Source organism: Rhinopithecus roxellana, chromosome 13 (genome assembly GCF_007565055.1).
Source record: "Rhinopithecus roxellana isolate Shanxi Qingling chromosome 13, ASM756505v1, whole genome shotgun sequence".
NCBI classification, from domain to species: Eukaryota; Metazoa; Chordata; class Mammalia; order Primates; family Cercopithecidae; genus Rhinopithecus; species Rhinopithecus roxellana.
The window spans coordinates 86952907-86973627 of record NC_044561.1 but is presented as its reverse complement, the minus strand read 5'-3'; the positions used below and the strand labels follow the sequence as shown (position 1 = coordinate 86973627).

Sequence of the window (20721 nt, the reverse complement as noted above, 5' to 3'; positions counted from 1 at the left end):
ACATACTAGAACCTCCTGAAATATGAGCTGACTGAAGGAACAAGACAGAATTCCTCGTTGGTGGTCAATATGAAGCAGCCAGTGATTAAAATCAGAATATATCCCTAACAGAAGCTGCTGTCCTGTTGTCACCAAAGAGCTAAAACTTAAGAGTCATCCTAGGTATAAAATCAAATGTGGAAACATAGCTAGCACTACACCACCTTCCAGTTATATTCTGTATAAATATTGTAACTTTTCCACATGAAGTCTCATTTCCCCCAAAGCCCAGTGTCAGTTTCATTCAGGCATGACCCAGTGAACGTAAACTTGAGGACATTCATATGTGCCACAAAAATTTTTTAAAGTAAAAAATACTTCAGATCTGTGAATATTAAATATTTCATTTTTAAGAATAAATATGCAGATGAACTAACTAAAGTGTATTTTCCATTTCTTACTACGATTCGAATTGTCGCAGAGACAGACATGACAGGAACCTGTCATTGCTATCCATGGAGACTTGCTATGTAACAGATTTTTATAGGGAACAGGCTTTCTTATCTTTGGTCTCATCTGGAGAATTCTGTGAATTTTCCCTTTTAAAGTGAACATGGCCACGGAGAGGGAGGTTCAGAAAAAGAGCATGGGACCAGTAATTAGAAGACATGAACCTTGCCCCATGCCCTAAGTCTTTGTGTGACCTTAACAGAAGTCTTCATAGGTATTTGATTCCTCGTTTCTAAATGAAAGTTGGACTATCCAATCGTTAAGACCCCTCAGGGTGCTGGCATTTCACAATGTGCAAACAGTTCCAAGCTCATTGCGATGGAAGTTTCCTTATTTATTGCAGAGGAAAGAGTAATAAAGCCCACATCTTTGGTGATCAAAGAGACAATTAACATTTCTTCTTCACTGTCTAGGTTTGAATGAGTCTGTCATTAATTTTGACAAGAATATTTGTTACTGGAAATCATCTTTTAGGTGTGGTGCTTTGCACTAATGAAAAATCAACCCACTGCTGAATTATATCAGACATTCAAAGAAGAAATGGTACCCATCCTATTGAAACTATTCCAAAAGATAGAGAAAGAGGGAATCCACCCTAAAGCATTCTTTAAAACCAGTATCACCCTAATACCAAAACCAGGAAAGAACATAACAACCAAAAAAGAAAACAACAGGCCAGTATCCCTGATGAACATACTTGCAAAAATCCTCAACAAAATACTAGCTAACCAAATCCAACAGCATATCAAAAAGATAATCCACCATGATCAAGTGGGTTTCATACCAGTGATGCAGAGATGGTTTAACATACCCAAGTCAATTAAGTGTGATACACCACATAAACAGGATTGAAACAAAAATTCCATAATCATCTCAAGAGATGCAGAAAAGGCGTTTAACAAAATCCAGCATTCCTTTATGATTGAAACCCTCAGGAAAATCAGCATAGAAGGGACATACTTTAAGTTAATAAAAGCCATCTATGACAAACCCACAGCCAACAATATATTGAACAGAGAAAAGATGAAAGCATTCCCCCTGAGAACTGGAACAAGACAAGGGGGATGCCCACTTTCACCACTTCTATTCAACATAGTACTAGAAGTCCTAGCCAGAGCAATCAGACAAGAGAGAAAGAAAGGGCATCCAAATCAGAAAGAGGAAGTCAAACTGTCACTGTTCACGATGATATAACTGTACACCTAGAAAACCCTGAAGACTCATCCAAAAAGCTTCCAGATCTGATAAATGAATTCAGTAAAGTTTCAGGATACAAAATGAATGTATACAAATCACTGGTGCTGCTTTACACCAATAGCAACCAAGTGGAGAATCAAATAAAGAAATCAACCCATTTTACAATAGCTGGAAAAAAAAAAAAAACTTAGAAATATATACAGGAAGTGAAAGTTTTCTACAAGGAAAACTACAAAACACTGCTCAAAGAAATTATAGATGACACAAACAAATGGAAACACATCCCATGCTCATAAATGGATAGAATCAATATTGTGAAAATGACCATACTGACAAAAGTAATCTACAAACTCAATGCAATTCCCATCAAAATACCGCCATCATTTTTCACAGAACTAGAAAAAAAACCCTAAAATTCATAGGGAACCAAAAAAGAGCCCATATAGCCAAAGCAAGACTAAGCAAAAAGAACAAATCTGGAGGCGTCACTTTACCCAATTCAAACTATACTATAAGGCTATAGTCACCAAAACAGCATGTTACTGGTATAAAAATAGGCACATAGACCAATACAACAGAATAGAGAACCCAGAAATAAACCCAAATACTTACAGCCAACTGATCTTTGACAGAGCAAACAAAAACATAAAGTGGGGATAGGACACCCTATTCTACAAATGGTGCTAGGATAATTGGCAAGCCACATGTAGAAGAATGAAACTGGATCCTCATCTCTCATCCTATACACAAATCAACTCAGGATGAATCAAAGACTTAAATAGAAGACCTGAAACCATAAAAATTCTAGAAGATAATATCGGAAAAACTCTTCTAGACATTGGTTTAGGCAAAGCCTTCATGACCAAGAACCCAAAAGCAAATGCAACAAAAAATAAAGATAAATAGACGGGACTTAATTAAACTAAAAAGCTTCTGCACAGCAAAAGAAATAATCAGCAGAATAAACAGACAGCCCATAGAGTGGGAAAAAATCTTTGCAAACTATGTATTCAACAAAGGAATAATATCCAGAATCTATAAGGAACTCAAAGAAATCAGCAAAAAACAAACAAAAAATAAACAAAAAACAAAAAACTCAAATAATCCAATCAAAAAGTGGGCTAAGGACATGAATAGGCAATTCTCAAAAGAAGATATACAAATGGCCAACAAACATATGAAAAAATGCTCAATATCACTAATTATCAGTTAAATGCAAATCAAACCCACAATGTGATACCACCTTACTCCTGCAAGGATGGCCATAATTTAAAAAATCAAAAAAATAAAAGATGTTGGCATGGATGTGGTGAAAAGGGAACAGTTTTACACTTGCTGATGGGAAGGTAAACTAGTACAACCACTGTGGAAAACAATATGGAGATTTCTTAAAGAACTAAAAGTAGATCTATCATTTGATCCAGCAAGCCTACTACTGGGTATCGACCCAGAGGAAAAGAAGTCATTACATGAAAAAGACACTTGCACACACATGTTTATAGCAGAACCCTTCACAATTGCAAAAATATGGAATCAGCCCAAATGCCCATCAATCAAGTGGATAATGTTATATATATGTGCGTACGCGTATGTGTGTATATATACACACACACACATATATATGTATGTGTATATATATACATGTATATATACACATGCACACACACACACACATCACGGAATACTACTCAGCCATAAAAAGAAACAAAATAATGGCATTTGCAGCAACCTGGATGGAATTGGAAACCATTATCCTAAGTGAAGTAACTCAGGAATGAAAAATCAAACATCACATGTTCTCACTCCTAAGTGGGAGCTAAACTCTGAGGAAACATGACACAACGAACGGACTTTGGGGACTCAGGGGAAAGGGTGGGATGGGGTGACGGATAACAGACTACACACTGGGTACAGTGTACACTGCTCGAGTAATGGGTGCACCAAAATCTCAGAAATCACCACTAACCACTAATGAACTCATCCATGTAACCAAACACACCTGTTCCCCCAAACATCTACTGAAATTAAAAAAAAAAATCAACTAACGCGCCCAAGATAGATGCAAAAGAGGACAGGCAATGTCCTAATCAGTGGTCCAGAGAACATCCTATGGAGGATTTTCTCCCAATTACACACTCCTGAGCCCCAAGTCAGATTTACTGAATAAGAAATTCCTAGTTTGCGCCTGAGTCTGCATATTTTGGAAAAGCTTCCCAGGTAATTTGGATGCTCATTGTGCCTCCAATCATCCTTGAAAGCAGTGATTTAAATGCTATTCATCTACGAATTGAAGAGAATGGTGTGATACAAACCACACAGTGAAATACCTGGGCCTCTGATAATGTACAGGGTCAGGAAGCTGGCAGTATTCTATTTTGTCTGCATAGCTATTTGCTATTTAGAAATTCAAGGAGGCTGAGGGCTTGGTGCAACTGAATTTATCTAAGGCTTACTGGGTGCTCCCTGTGGCTACAGCTGGTAGCATTATAATTTGGGTGGTGAGCAGATTTGCAACTTTTATATTAAACTTGAAATGCTAGTAATAAAACTGCTATAATGCATTTCAATAATGGATGGCTAATAGTTGTCCAAGACAAATAAAAGGCCAATAGCCAAATTATTTTCATTTCTTTTTTTGGTGCTGCTCAGAAAATCAAGAAGGTGAGAAATGTTTCATCAGCACCAACTGAAAAGTCCATCTACAAATTAAATAACCTCTTGCCTAGTCGTTTTCTTCCCTCCCACTGGTATTTACTGGGCACCCAGAGAATGCCAGATGTGAGAGAACAATTGCTCTAACACAGCAATTTTCCATTTTTATGGAAGGCCCTCAAAATATTTTTCTCTCAGCTTTGTGGGGAAAAGGGAGCTCCCTAGGGATGTGGCTGATTGAGGCTGATTGTGCTTGAAACTTGGGGACTCTAATGACTCACTGTGATAACTTAGTTATGATGAAGACAAGCAACATGAACTGTTCCATGTAGCTTCCACGCTCATGATGCACAGGCATCCCTTAGCACTTGCTTTCATTGTACATTTTAATACATGAAATGTCTCATTTTCAAAATTCATTCTCTTGCCTCTAAGCACAGCAGCACAAACTGGCTTCAGAATCATTCAGCCAAGAATATCATAAAAAGACCCTCAATGAGTGATTCCAGTGCTTCATCTGTTTCACTGTGAGATTTATGTCCTTGAAAAGTAAGGTGCCTGACTTAGTCCATTTGGGTTGCTATAACAAAATACCTTTGACTGGGTAATTTATGAAGAACAGAAATTTACTGCTCACAGTTCTGGAGGCTGTGAAGTCCAAGATCAAGGTGTAAGCAGATTCAGTATCTGCTGAGGTCTTGTTCTCCACAGATGGCGCCTTCTGTGTCCTCACATGGCAGGAGGTGGGGGAAAGCTCCCTCAGGCACTAATCCCATTTATGAGGGTCTCATGACCTAGTCACCTCCCAAAGGTTAAATTTTAACACAATTTAAGAGGAACACAAACCTTCAGTCCACAGTAGTGCTCATGAGGCTCTAGCATTTGAAAAGAAGGAATCCTTGTGAAATATATGAAAATAAAGTCTTCTAAAAAAAATCAGACAGGAGTTGGCATCTCTGAATCTCCTGGAAGCAGTAGCTCTCCTGATGACCTGTGACATTCCAGCCTCATGTCATACAACTTTGTTAAAATACCAGACCAGTCATCTAAAAAGCTAAGAGGATACTAGCTCTTTACTACTCATGCTAATGGATGAAAAAGAGATGTGGTTTTAAAAGTTTTTTTCTCTTCAGCTTGATGAGCAATGTTTCTGTCTTGCTGAACTCTCGGATTGTGACCTGGATCTACAGGTAAGCTTCATGAACACCAGACAGAAACAGTAACTCTTATCTCCTCCTCATAGAAACAAAAAGAGAACACTTCATGGGGGCTTTGTTTCTGAGAATGTAACTTGATTGATATTTAAAAGCCTTACACTGATTTTAATCGAGTCAAAAATACATAGTTTTCATACAGAAAAAGAGCACTACAGAAATTATTTGCGTGATAAAATTTCAAAGATCTGCTCTCTGGCAGATGCTACATAATACTTCAGAGTTGCTTTCAGTAACACATTGTATCTGAGGCTCTCACAATCTTCTATAAACTAGCTGTGGCATTATCATTTTACAGACATGAATTGGAAAACATAGGTTTAATTTGATTAAGATTCCATACAAGGTCAATGAAGGAGAGTAGAAAATGAATGCCAGAAGGAGCTATTATCTTGCATAATACATGTCAATAGATGAAGAGGACAAATTAATTCAACACAAAAGAGGAAGCCCATTTAAAATCTAGAAGAAACTTCTAAGATTAAAGAAAATGAATAAATAAAAATAAAACAACAATTTAAAAAACCCTGAATAATGCAGCACCTCCAGTGAAGAACTCAGCCTACTCATACGGTGAATCTGAAAACAGAATGGCAATAACATTTGCATATGATTGAAGATCACGTGCAGCAAATCTGTTGTTCTTCAGTATTACAAAGTACAAACAATTTATGTTTTCTATTCATAAAATTTGTCATCATACAATTAAAAAAAGGACTGAAATTGTCTTTGGTTTTTGCTTTTCCCCTGCTCTCAACCCCAACTTCCCAGAACTTTATGGAACCCGGTGTCTTCTTGTCTTCTCAATTCATAAGTTCTATTTGCAATAACCTTAGGTTGCTTCTATTTTATTCAGAGACTTATCTTATATCTAATAATCAACAACTCCTTATCACTTTAATTGGCTCACCACCCAAATGTATATAAAGTATCCCTGAGGGGTCTTCAGTTGACCAGCACCTCATTCTCCTTAAGGAGACATTATAGTAAATAATTAACCAAATGAATGTGAGTGAACAGGGAGATTAGAAGGCTTAGCTGTAATGATGGTTAAGGAATTCTTAAACTTTCTTGCTAGGGTGATGGCTTTCAGGGCTCTCAGTCCACCTAACTTAGTGCATTCTTTACAGATCTTGGGTTTTCAAAGTCTTTAAGAACATTTAAGCAATTATCAAATTTCTTCACAGAGAAAGTCTTACACATGAACCAGAAGACATATAGGTATGTTCAAGAATGTTCACAGAGAAGTAGTCACAACAGCAATAATTGGGAAACTACCCAAATGTCCACCAACAGGATTCTGGAAACCTGATAAAGGTGACATGCCAAGTTTGTTACGAGGCAACGCTGCTTATGCTCATGGTAAAAATGACACCCCCGACTCCCAGATAGGGAATGACAGCTATCTTGTGGGAAGCCATAGCTTTAGGCTTCTCTGAGTGAGGTGACTCGTAACTCAGCAGGCTGCTGGGACTCTGGAAATTCTGCCTATGGGGTTGTTACTAGAGACACTGGTTCCCTTCTGGCACGGGATTCTAGGCCAGAGTGGTTCTCACACATGCCCACGTGGGGCTCAACTCTGTGTACATTAGCTATCACCCCGAGAAGTGAGGCAAGGAACAGCTCTCAGACAGCTGAGTGGACTGTTCCAGAGACCGCTTGGGGGGCTTCTCCAAGCCCCTGCGCCCTGCTGGCAAGCAGTGGTTCTCGTCATGTGTCCTTCCCAGGGAACCTGATGCTGAGCATGGGCTATGGGAGTTTTGAGTCTGAATGCATAGCTGGACCCAGGAGGACTTGCTGGTGAGTGTTGCAAATTGTTCCTACTGAGGGTTAGATTAAGAAGAACTTTCACATTCCATGGATATATTGTTGAATAATGTCAATCTTTTATAATGAACATGTAATTTATTATTGGGGAAAAAAGATTACCGAAAGAAAACAAATCTCCATCAAGAGACCTGTCACATCAAACTGCTTTAAAGTTATACCCCCCAGGAGGATGAAACTCCATGGCTAAACTCCAGATGAAATGTGAATGGGCAGGATATCATTTTAGACAAAGTTCCAAAAGACTATAGGCTATAACTAAAACGAAAGTGTTAAAGTAACAGAAGAGTCTATCCTGGCAAGCATATAACAATTTCTGTATATTTTGAATTCCAGTGTGCTTTTCAATATTTCTTGGCTTGATTAAAATTTTGGAGCCTTGTATGGCTAGGTAAATTTAATATGTGTCATTTAAAAATACACTATCATCAAACATTTTGTTACCCTTGCAATTAAGAGAGTCAGAATAGTCTTCTACTTCCACAGAAATAATGAGCCCAATCTGGTGAAGGAGTGAAGTAAATAAAATATGTTCCCACTTGGCTATAAAATAGTCAGCCATGAGAAGAAATTTTTTAGGATCCTTTTGTATCAACCCTTTGGCTTTCCTGAAAGAATTAGGTCTTTAGCAAATCAAGTGATTTCTAGGATGTTGTCAGGCCAAATAGTCCACTTGGAGGTAGCAGATTAGCATTATTTACAGAGATGGTAATAATATAAGCACTAATGAGAGCTATAATAATTGACAAATACCTAATAAACATTGATCTCAAGTCCCAACAAATACTCAGCAAGTAAGACTACGTGAAGCTGAGCTGCATAAGAGAAAAAAGAACTTTACAGGAAAAAAGACAGCTGATATTCAACTTAATTTCAAGCTTTATCTTAAAAATGTTAAATGGACAATGCTGTTGTGAGTGAAATAAGATTTAGATCCAGAATGACAGGCTACTGTGTTTTTAGAAACAATTCTTTTTTCCCATTTTTATATTATTGTTGGTTTCGAAACAGAAAGTAGAGTGCAATGGCCTGGGACTGGCTTCTGCTCATCAATTGTTTGACACAAGGCAAGTTATTTACATCTCCCGCTCTTCCGTATCTGCCTCTGTAAAACAAGGAGGGTAACAGCCCCTGCACTTCTCAGTGACATCCGAGAACCACATGAGATGCACAGCATGGCACCTGGCCCACGGTCAGCACCCTTAATAAGTGTCGGAGTTGTGGCTACGGACACAAACAATGGCATGGCACACCTCGGGGTCTGTACCTTTCAACATGTGCTGTTTGTTTTAGGAGCTTACTGCAAGGTTTCAAATCACCACTCCCATAGTCTGTTTTCCTTCAAACACATGCACACACGTTTGTAGGTTCTCTTTTATATGTAACATTTTTTTTTGTTCTTATGAGAGAGTAATTATAAGCCACAAAATTAAACACAACATGGAAAACCAATTTCCATTCTTAGCTATCACTGAGATCCTGAGCCTGTTTTCAGGAAAAGGGGCTTCTGTGAGCAGAAGTCACCTATGAATAGAAATGGTCTGAAGACTGAAACTTAGCTAGAAATTGAAGCAGAAACAAAAGGACTTCACTTAATTAGTGTAAAAGAAATAAAAAAATTTTTCTTATTCCTGATCCAAACAGTAACTTGTGTTTCTAAGAGAAGGTTCATAATATCTTTCTCCCTTAAACTTCAGGCTTATATCCTTCATATCTCTCTCGATAGTTCCAACTGGGTGTTTAAAAGTATCCTCAAATTAATGTCTAAAAAGAATTCTGGATTTGAGCTCTCTAGCACCCCAACAATCCATCCCGGTATGTCCATTAAAATCACCTTTTAAGAGTGTAAATAAAACCACTTTGTTACAGGGTTTCCTGTATACTGTCCAGTGGCTTCCCATGCACAATGAATACAGTTCAAGGCTCCACATGATAGAGTTCCTTCCTACCTCTTTGCCCACATTCCTCTACCATCCTCACCACTTTTCCAGGCCTTTTTGTTCTTGGAACAAACCAAACTTGGTTCTACTGCAGGGCCTTGGCTCTTGCTCTTCCCCTGAGTTACAATGTACCCACCTCTAGATTTTCATGGCTGGCTCTTTCTCAACATTCAGATCTCAGCACAAATCCCATGCTTTCAGAAAGGTGTGCCTGGCCTGACCCACCTAAAGCAGTTCACTGCCCAGCTCTCATGCCACACTATCACAAGGCCTGGTCTAATTCACTTTACACAAGCTGAAATTGCCTTATTTGTTTACTGTTTATTCTGTCTACTTCATGAGAAGAGGGAATGCAGCTGTCTTGTTCACACTGTGTTCACCATGCAGAGTTGCTCAATACAGATGAGTGAATTAATGAATGACACCAACTGGATTTTCTTCAGTTGAAGATTTTTTAAAACATATTTGTAATACACCCTTTTTCCTCTTGAAAATACTCTTACATATGTGATAATCTGTGTTCATTCATTTTGCCTGGTACCAGGTAATTTCTTTGACTCACCGGTTCATGTCATTCTTAACCTTGGGTACATTTTCTTCTATTATATCTTTAAAGATTGTTTCTGTTATATTCATTCTGGAGTTTTCTTTAAAAACACAGATTACAGTTGTATACTGGTGCTCTGAAAACCCTTTTAAATATCTCTCAGCTGGCCGGGCGCGGTGGCTCAAGCCTGTAATCCCAGCACTTTGGGAGGCCGAGACGGGTGGATCGCGAGGTCAGGAGATCGAGACCATCCTGGCTAACACGGCGAAACCCCGTCTCTACTAAAAAATACAAAAAACTAGCCGGGCGAGTTGGCGGGTGCCTGTAGTCCCAGCTACTTGGGAGGCTGAGGCAGGAGAATGGCGTAAACCCGGGAGGCGGAGCTTGCAGTGAGCTGAGATCCGGCCACTGCACTCCAGCCTGGGCGACAGAGCGAGACTCCGTCTCAAAAAAAAAAATAATAAATATCTCTCAGCTAATACATCAACTAGAATGCCACCTTGCCAGAAAGCCCAACCCTGAAATGACCTTGTACTCAAGTGCCCAACCCCTTCTGCACCACTATTCTTTATTGCTATTTTTCATATAAGGCACGTAACTCACTTTAAATGATAACTGCAACACTGCATGCTTACTCTTAAAGTGCTAGTTATTATTTTCTCCTTGTTTACTGTCTGCCCATATTTAAGATATACAGAAGAAGAAATTTTTGTTCTTGTCTACCACAGTATTACTGGAATCTAGAAAAATGTGCCTACACAGAATGGGTTAAACTAATTAAAGAATCAATATAAAATAAATACATCCTGGAATGAATGTGTGTGTGTATATATAAAGTCTGAATGCTTTTATTTCATGGAAATTGCTTTTTCTATGTATTGCTTTGGGAATTCAGTGACTTTAATTAAATACGCAAAATCTGACCACTATTAAAATACTGATGTAGGCACTTAAAACCACGTGGTTAATGAGCTGCAAAGCTGACTTTAAAAACAAGCTGCTCTATACATTTCATATGTACAAAATACTTCTTTTAACTGTCAATATTGATTTGAGACATGAAAGTTAAACTGCAGATACAAACTTAATAATTTGATTTTGAAGTTATTGCAGTTACTTCTGGAATGAAGCCTCTTGGGAACAAATTCCCACTTGAAGTTTCCTAAACCTTTAATAAAAGGCTAGAGTGTGACAGCTTAGTAACAGAATTTCAAAGATAGCTTCAGATATGGTTTGGATGTGTGTCCCCACCAAATCTTACGTTGAAATATGATCCCCAATGTTGGAAGTGGGGCCTAGTAGAAGGCGTTGGATCTTGAGGGCAGATTCCTCACAAAAATGGCTTGGTGGTATCCCATAGTAATGAGTACCTTGAGATCTGATTGTGAAAAAGGGTCTAGGACCTCCTTTCTCTCTTGCTCCCTGTCTCCCCATGTGACGCACTGGCTCCCCTTCATCTTCCGCCATGATTGGAAGCTTCCGGAGGCCCTCACCAGAAGTGGATGCCAGCACTAGGCTTCACGTAGAGCCTGTAGAACTGTAAGCCAAATAAACCTCTTTTCTTCATAAATTACCCAGTCTCCAGTAATCCTTTATAGCAATGCAAACAAACGAACACAGCTTAATTCTACCTGAGCTGAAGATTCTTCTATACATCAGGGAACCATTTTATTTACAAAAACTTATTTCTCTTTGTATTTTATATCAGATTTTTAAAAGGGTGGAAGCCATGAGAATGTTAAGGAAACATTATTTAATGTGAACCAAATTAGTGAACCAAATTTCTAACTAAATTATTTTTTAGAATGTCATAAAAAACCATAAAAACAGTGCTAAAAACCAGTATTTGGTGAAAGCAGGCTAATTAGATAATGACTGTTGATTGATCTGCAGTCAGTTCAACCCAAAATTCCCAGAAAGCTGGACCTAGATAATGATTCCTTTAGCTGAAGTAAAATTATTACCATCATCACTTGGAAAACACACATTCATTCTAGGAATACTTTGCTTAACATTACTTGAGAAACCAATGTTGGTTCAAAAAGGAAAAGACGATTAATGTATTAATACCCTCTGGATATTTGATCTGATGCATGAAATGCTTTCTGGCCTCTAGATAATTCTGCATTTTCCATCTACCTTTCCCTCTATGTTCCATGGCAAAATAACTGGTATGACTTGACTTCTCATTAAGTAGAAGACTACGCATGAATGTAGTCTTTCTTTTTTAAAGAAAAAAGTGTAAATCTATGTGAAGCAGTTATTTTAATTTTAATAGGTCTTATAATTGAGAGGTTGTAAACTGATTAAAATATTTATTTAAAATTAACCATAAAATGTATGAGAAGGATGGAGTTCACTTACTGTCACTGCGCTACCACTTTCGAAATCTTGTGTTTAGAAAATGTTTAAATTGTGTAGAACAGAAATGGAACAAAGAATAAAAATTTAAAAGTCATCTTTGATAAATGGATAATTGAAATAAGACTTGGTGACACTAATAAGCTAGTATCTGAAAGAGAGAGAGAGACAGAGAGAGACAGAGATAACATTGCTAATGCAATCAGCTCATTTACTTTATAAAATGAATGCTCTTAATTGGAGATAATAATTTCATGACTTACCTCTGCATACTTTAACTTCAATGTTTTATGCATCTCTCGAAAACGACTGTAACGCCTGAATACAGTCCATGTCTCATCTAGGACAGTAATCTATTAACCAGGAAAACCAAAATGAATAAGCATTAAGAAGCAAAAGTCACTAAAATTTTTCAAAACAATTTAAAAATTAAATTAACAAAAAGTGATTAGCATGTAAAATTTCTCCAGAACTGAAAACATGAATCTAGCTGCATAAATACAACTTAGAAATAATAAATATACTTTACTTAAATGTGCAGCTTTGGCTCTCAGATCTTGTTACAGTCAGCTTGCCTATGGAAAGTGAGGGGCAGATGGTCATCTCTTAATTGGTTATAAAAAGTGCCTCTTTTTATAGAAACATTTTTAAAGAAGAGGAGGTGCAAGAGGAAAAAAATCTCACTGCATCTCAGTCATTGTTAGTATAATAACACAACAGTATATTTTGCCTTTCTTCAGAGGGAGAATAATCAATCCAGCCTTTAATAGACTGGCTGGAGTAGAAACTCTGTTGCACATCAGCTCAAATAAGAAAGGTCACAGTGACAAGAAGAGGCAGGTAGACCACATCAACCTTTACAATCACACCTAAAGCACACGCCAATGAAACTCCAATTCCTTTCTCCACTTCCCACCTTTCTTCTGAGCTCCAGACCCATGTACCCAACTTGGACACATCGTTCTTTCCACGTCACCCAGGAACCTCCAATTCAGTTTGTCCAAAACCATACTCAACATAATCCCTCCAGTCCCAGCTCCAGTGTCCTTCATTTCAAAGCATTCTACCACCATCTACCAAGTGACGCCAGCCAGAGATGCTGAAGTCATCCCTGATCTTCCTTCTCTTCCTATCCCTGCATTCAAGCAAGTGCTAAGTCTTGCTCCTTTTGCCTTCTAAACATTTCTTAGAACTTTATCCTTCCATCCTTTGCCATCAGCACCATTTGACTCTAGGCCATTGGGTCTCCTGTGGACTCTGCAAGAGCGTCTCTCAACTGTCCACCCCACATCTGCCCTCTCCAATCCCTTTTCTGCATGACTGAAAAGAGATCTTTTAGAACTCAAATCTAATCATTTGATTTGGGAGGTGACCCTCCTTAAGGGGAGATTCACGCTGCTCACAGAAAAAGACCTACATTTTTAACCTGCCTACAGCAGCCGGTGTGCAGGCCTCTCCCACTAGGTGTCTTCACTCCTGCGGCATCCCTGAATGCACATATTCTCTGCACCTCAGGGCCTTTGCATGGGCCACGCTCCTTCATGGGAACTTAACTTGCACATATTCAGAATTCAGCCTGATTCTCCTGCATGTAAATCATAGGGCCATCAATAGGAAAGTAGAAACAAGAAAGAGAGAAGACACAGGTGGGCAGCTTTGTAAAGAGGAATGAGTCTGAGTCTCAGCCATTATCTGATTCGCTCACTTCCCAAAGTGGCAAATGAGACGATCTAGAGTGTATGAGGATATACATGTTTAAATTTTTCGTCATCCTGGTTCTGTACTCATTTTTTACAATAACTTTTCAATTGTGGCAGGTTTCATATGAGTTTCCTTGAAAAAGACATTTCCACAAGAAAACAAAAGTGAATGTATTTAGAGAAAATAATTACAAACAACAGTGCAGGTGCTCTGCAGCTGCAGTAAGCGTTTAAAGCTGGTAAGCACATCACGTGAGCTTGGGAAACCCTGCTCCTGGCTGTGAGGCCGGTTGGCCTTCCTCTCTGGCTTGCTCCTCAGCAGACCCCACTGAGGCACTGAGAGCAAGGCCAGCACAATCAGTGAGGATGTGGGGCTTTCTCCAGGCCACAGCCCCAAAATCCACAGTCTTGACTGGACACAAACCAGGTGGCAAAGACAAACTGCAGCATGAGTGGGCCCTGCTGCCTTCCAACATGGCATGCTGCTGCCTGCTCGCCCAGAAAAGCCCAGAAGTTAATGGAACTACTCCATGACGTGTGAGGAGTAAGATGCAGGATGTTTCACAGGTGAGACTATACTATACTGGGACTCGGGATTCCTCAGAAAGCCACCTCCAGAAGCCTAGGTTTCTCACATTCCTCAGACTCTGATGTTCCCGGATCTCCTTCCTTCTCCTGAAATGCTTCCACTGCACTTCTTAGACTCATGGGCAATCATCAGCAAAATCTCCCAGAACCTCAGGCTCTTCTGGAACATCCCCTTCATCTTATTTTTTATTTTATTTTTTTATTATACTTTAAGTTCTAGGGTACATGTGCATAGTGTGCAGGTTTGTTACATATGTATACTTGTGCCATGTTGGTGTGCTGCACCCATCAACTCGTCAGCACCCATCAATTCATCATTTATATCATGTATAACTCCCAATGCAATCCCTCCCCCCTCCCCCCTCCCCATGATAGGCCCCAGTGTGTGATGTTCCCCGTCCCGAGTCCAAGTGATCTCATTGTTCAGTTCCCACCTATGAGTGAGAACATGCGGTGTTTGGTTTTCTCTTCTTGTGATAGTTTGCTAAGAATGATGGTTTCCAGCTGCATCCATGTCCCTACAAAGGACGCAAACTCATCCTTTTTTATGGCTGCATAGTATTCCATGGTGTATACGTGCCACATTTTCTTAATCCAGTCTGTCACAGATGGACATTTGGGTTGATTCCAAGTCTTTGCTATTGTGAATAGTGCCGCAATAAACATACGTGTGCATGTGTCTTTGTAGTAGAATAATTTATAATCCTTTGGGTATATACCCAGTAGTGGGATGGCTGGGTCATATGGTACATCTAGTTCTAGATCCTTCAGGAATTGCCATACTGTTTTCCATAATGGTTGAACTAGTTTACAATCCCACCAACAGTGTAAAAGTGTTCCTATTTCTCCACATCCTCTCCAACACCTGTTGTTTCCTGATTTTTTAATGATTGCCGTTCTAACTGGTGTGAGATGGTATCTCATTGTGGTTTTGATTTGCATTTCTCTGATGGCCAGTGATGATGAGCATTTTTTCATGTGTCTGTTGGCTGTATGAATGTCTTCTTTTGAGAAATGTCTGTTCATATCCTTTCCCCACTTTTTGATGGGGTTGTTTTTTTCTTGTATATTTGTTTGAGTTCTTTGTAGATTCTGGATATTAGCCCTTTGTCAGATGAGTAGATTGCAAAAATGTTCTCCCATTCTGTAGGTTGCCTGTTCACTCTGGTGGTAGTTTCTTTTGCTGTGCAGAAGCTCTTTAGTTACTGAAACCCTGCTCTCCCGTGAGGAAGCACTTCCCTGGCAATGCTCTCCAGCTGGGACTGTCTTCTCCCCAACACTCTTCATCCTACCTGTGCTGGAATGGGGGTTGATACTCTTCTTCATTCCAACTTCCAAATAACTGCTCCTGTATCCTTTCTGAAATCTCTACTCTGTGAGCATAGTGCCTTCAGACCCTGCCGCTCTACCCTCCTCCTTGCAGGCAGCCATTCACCCTGGCTGCTTCCCCAGTTCCTTGAAGGTTTAGAGTCTGCTCACTGTCATCTGCTTCAGCCCTACTGATCTCCTGCATGATTCTTGGTAATTTCATTAATCACACAGATGATCCCTCCAACACCCTGACCTCTAATGTCCTTTTACCTCTGCCCTGGTTTCTTCCTCACTCAACTTGAAAACCATGAGAAATCCTCATAAGCACAAAACCTCAAATCTGTCCCACTCTTGAAATTCTCTGGACAAAAATAAATCACAACTCTTGTTAAAACCAACTGTCTGCTCACTCCCTGCCTGCACCTGCCCAGCAGAATGGGGCTGAGGAATAACACACCATCAAACAGACTGATCTCATTTTAAAGTCACAATTGCCACTGTCAAGTCCGCCTCTGATGACACCCACCAGTCATGCCACGTTTTCCAATTCTGTGCACTCTTCCATTCTCTTACAAAATGATTACTCCCCTTTGTCCTCAAGTCTTCACCATCTCTCTCCATCCTCTCAGCTGACAGCCTCAGGTCCTTAAAACAAAATTCCAGGGAATAATGGGAAGAAATTGATGACATCAAGAATACGCTTTTTCAGGAATTTTGTCTTAATGGAAAGGACAGAAATGGAGTGGTAGATGGAAGGGAAAGGGAAGTCAAGATGGGTGTTTAAGATGAGAGAAATAATGGTGCATTTAAATGCTCATGGAGTAGTGTGACAGAAAGGAGGCTGTGTTGGTGCAGGAGAGAGGAGAGAAAATTGTTAATTGTGGTGTCTTTCAGAAATCTACTCACCATTCCACCCAAACCACTCTTACCAAGGTTAGCAATGACTTCTGTATTGCTAAATCCACTGGTCAATGCTGGTTTTGATTGTCCTTGGTCTATGGAAAGGATCTAACACAGCTGTCTGATAGTGTTCTCCTCCTTCAAACATCTTTTTCATTTATTTCAGCTTCCAGGTTGCTACACTCTTATGGGATTTCTCATCTCCCTGACCTCTAAACATCAGAGTCCTCTAGGGCTCAATCCTTGAATATGTTTTATTTTCTACCTGCACTCACTGCTTTGGTGACCTCATCCCATCTCGCAGCATAAATTTACATGTGGATGACTCCCTGGATGCCCGTACCTCTCTCCTGAACCCAGACTCGTATATCCTACCGCCTACTTGACAAGCTGGCCTACTCGGATGTCTAATATGCATCTCACACTTATCATGGCTGCACTTAACAAAATTAATCTCATCCGAACCTGCTCCCCTTCCCCATCTCAGTAAATGACAATATTCTTCTCCCTGTTCCATGCAAAAACTCTGGCATTATCCTTGATGTCTTGTCTTTCTCATTCACACCTCACATCCAGTCAGTCAGTGAATCCCTTCTTGCCAAACTTCCAAAATAGAATGAGAAAATGACCATTTCTCACTATCTCCACTGTTCATATGTTGGTCCAAACACCATCATCTCTTGCCTGGATTATTTTTAACAGCCTCCTAGTTGGTCTCCTTGCTTACAGTCTTGCCTCCTTCCTTCATTTTTTTTCTCAACACATCAGCCTAAGTTATCTTGTTAAAAATTAAGTATGATAGGGCCATTTCTTTGCACATATGGAGCATCCTCATAACGTGTCCCATCTCACTCAGGGTATGAGTTTGAGTTCTTCCAGTGATCTACAAGGATTTCTACAATCTGTCTCCTCCCTGGCTCTTCCCCAGCCACTCTCTTCCTTGCTCATCTAGGGTATACCCAACATGCTACACAGCAAGTATGGCCTTAGAGACTTTGCTTATGCTTTTCCTCTTTCTGGAATGTTCATTTCCCATGTTTTCACATGACTAGCTCCCTCATTTCCTTCAAGTCTTTGCTCAAAAGTCACTTTCTTAGTGATGTCCTTCTTAGATATCCTATCTAAAATTGCATCCTCTTTTTCCCATTCAACACTGCTTACTCTTCTTCCCCAATTTATTTTTCTACTCAGCACTTCTGATTACTTAACATGGTCTGGATTTACTAATATATCTTGTTTCTTATCCCTCTTCCCAACTAGAATGTAAGCTCTAAGGAGAGCTAAGATTTTTACCTGTTGGTCACTGCACCTTAGAGGAGAACTTGACACATCACAGGCATTCTGAAGAGCTGGAAGTGGGAGCCCCCAGATGGACTTGTCTTAAATATACTCTGCCTCTTAGTGACAATGAATCAGCAATGCCTTTTTAAAATCTCTCTGTGCAGGCCTCAAACAAAATCAGGATAAAGGAACTGGACACTCAGCTTGTGGGGATTTAGCCTATGGTGTTTTCCTCTTTGTTGCTTTCACAGCTAATTGATGTGGCACCATTTTTTGAAATCTCCGAATAGTGAAATGGTACTTTAAACCTGCCTCACAATTTTGGATATCATTCTTCTTTCCCACAGTGGCCCCAGAATAGTATCCTTGTAAGTGATACCAGCTTCTCTAATGAACTGCATACACCAAATACTGGGGAGAACGTGATGATATAGCTAAGTGATTTCCTAGGCAACAGATACAAAAGGCATTCGGGCACAAGATGACAAGACAGCGAGAAGATAAAATCCCCATCTAAGAATGTTCCCCCAAGACACCCCCTTCTGCCTTAATACCACCCTCCACCCCGAGTGCTTATCACAGAAGGTGGGATGCTACCACTGTGTGTGGGTGGAGTTGGGAGGAGAAAGAAAGATGGCCCAACGTGAAAAGAACTTAGCTGCCCAAAGCTACCTTTTCTATGTACAGTTAAATCCACACTTAACATCGTCAATAGGTTCCTGGAAACTAACTTTAGGCAAAACAGCATATAGCCAAATCACGTTTTCTCATCAATGCTGTAAAAAAAATGATGTTGAATGAAATGACGTCATTCGAGGACCTGCTATAGTTGGTTTGCTTAAAGTTGCAGTTTCCAAGAACCTAACAATGATGTTATAAACTTACTGTATTCCTCTGAATTGGGCTTAATGAGGTCAGTAAAAGTATCAGAGGAGTCTTTTTGTGACTCTTCTGGTGACTCCAGGAATCCTACCATTAATGACAGAGAGGCGACTCTCTGGAACCGTTAACCCTGTGTATATAATAAGGTCTCAAATATGATGAACAACAAAAATCATTACTGGCATATTCTGGGTAGTGATTTTTGTCTCCTACCTTACTTGATATTTTAATAAACTCACATACAGAACCTCAATGACTTCTGCCCTCGATATTTCAGTTTAATGTCTAAACCAGTGGTGAGCAGCATCAGCTGCACTGGGGCACTTGTTAGAAATGTAAGCTCTGAGGTCTCACTCACAACTCCTGCATCAGAAACTCTGGATTGGGGTCCAGCAGTCTGTTCTGACCATCCCTCCTGGGGACTGTGATGCAGGTCAAGGTCTGAGCAGCCTGGCTGTAAACCACTGGTCATGTTGTCACTTCAAAATCAGATGTCTCACTACCCTCCCAGGCCAAATCCCTTAGTGTAGCATTTAGGAACTTTCCCAGGCAATCCCAGCTCCCAGTGAACTAAAAATCTCACAACCCAGACAATGTGTGAATAAAGAAATATGGCATATTCATAGGTCTTCTGAAGGGTCTTCTGAATGGCCTCCTCAACCACACACCGCTTTCTGCACCTGAAGAGCTCCTGCTCAGTCCCCAGGGTAGTGTCCAAATCATGATTTTTCCTTGGGCAGCATCCCCATTCCCACTCCTTTCTGCCTGGAAGAATCACTTATTCCATCTCCTCCATGATCCCTTAGCATTTAGTTCACACCATGATTAGAACACACAGCACGGGATATTAATTACATAATGTTGCACTAATTGATTTATGTAACTAATATTAATTATATATCTCTCTACTTAGGAGATTTTAAGCCTTCTAAGGGAATAAGTCATTTGTCTTTGGTAGTAACTGGGGTGGGGTGGGTGGACTTTCATTGCAGAGATACACATTTACTGAGCTCCTGCCATGTGCCTGGTACCATGTTAGATGCTGGTAGTTTTCTGAGAGACATATTTGACATTATTTTACTTTTCAAATTAGGTAAGAGTTCAGGCTTGACCTCAATTGGCAAAATAGAACGCATGGCCTGCTGGAGTCTTGGTTGCTGTTATTCTGTTCTGGTGGTTTCATTAAGGTTCACATGAATCAAAGATTACTGAATTAGTTACAACAGTATGACTTAAAAAAAAGCTGCAGAGAATATGGTGTATTCTCAATATATTTGTAACACAAGTTCATAGTAAGGCATGAGAGATTTAAAAATTCTTCACTCTTGAGATTTTCACCTGAATTCAGGCTAAATATGGGGATTAGCAAGGCTCAAGCTTCCCACTTTATATATAACACATTTGAATATCCCCTTATCTATCAACATGCAAACAAGATGAAGATGATGCATATCACCAGCAATCATATCAGAAATGGTAGACAAGGCAACTGCATGTATGATCACTGCACAGAAAAACGGTTAAATCCTTTCCCTGGAATGGAAAGACTCCATGCCTGGAGCTGAGGATCTGCTCATGGGAAGCTTGAGAAAAAATAGACAGAAAGGCAAAAGTAAAGACAAAATTAAAGCCCTCTTCTGTCCCAAATTAAAATCGGCCATGAAATAGGGTGCTGATGCAGAAGGGAGGAACAGAAGATCAGTACACCAAGTAAGTCAGACCAAAACACTTCATTATTTTATTTAACGTTGAGAATGCAAGGTATCATTACTGCATATATTTGAGGAGCAAATTCATTACTTCTCTCCCTCTGAGTGGTCTCACCGATACAA

At 39.7% G+C, this 20721-nt stretch overlaps 1 protein-coding gene across 2 annotated transcripts in view; it reads right to left on the bottom strand.

The window, feature by feature from the left end:
• KIF16B (kinesin family member 16B) overlaps positions 1–20721 on the bottom strand; it is a 317342-nt gene that overhangs the window by 58047 nt on the left and 238574 nt on the right. For both annotated transcript variants that reach the window (XM_010381460.2, XM_010381461.2), the window contains one exon: positions 12491–12580. In XM_010381460.2, coding sequence (XP_010379762.1) covers positions 12491–12580 — 90 coding nt within the window. The remainder of the gene's footprint in view (positions 1–12490; positions 12581–20721) is intronic.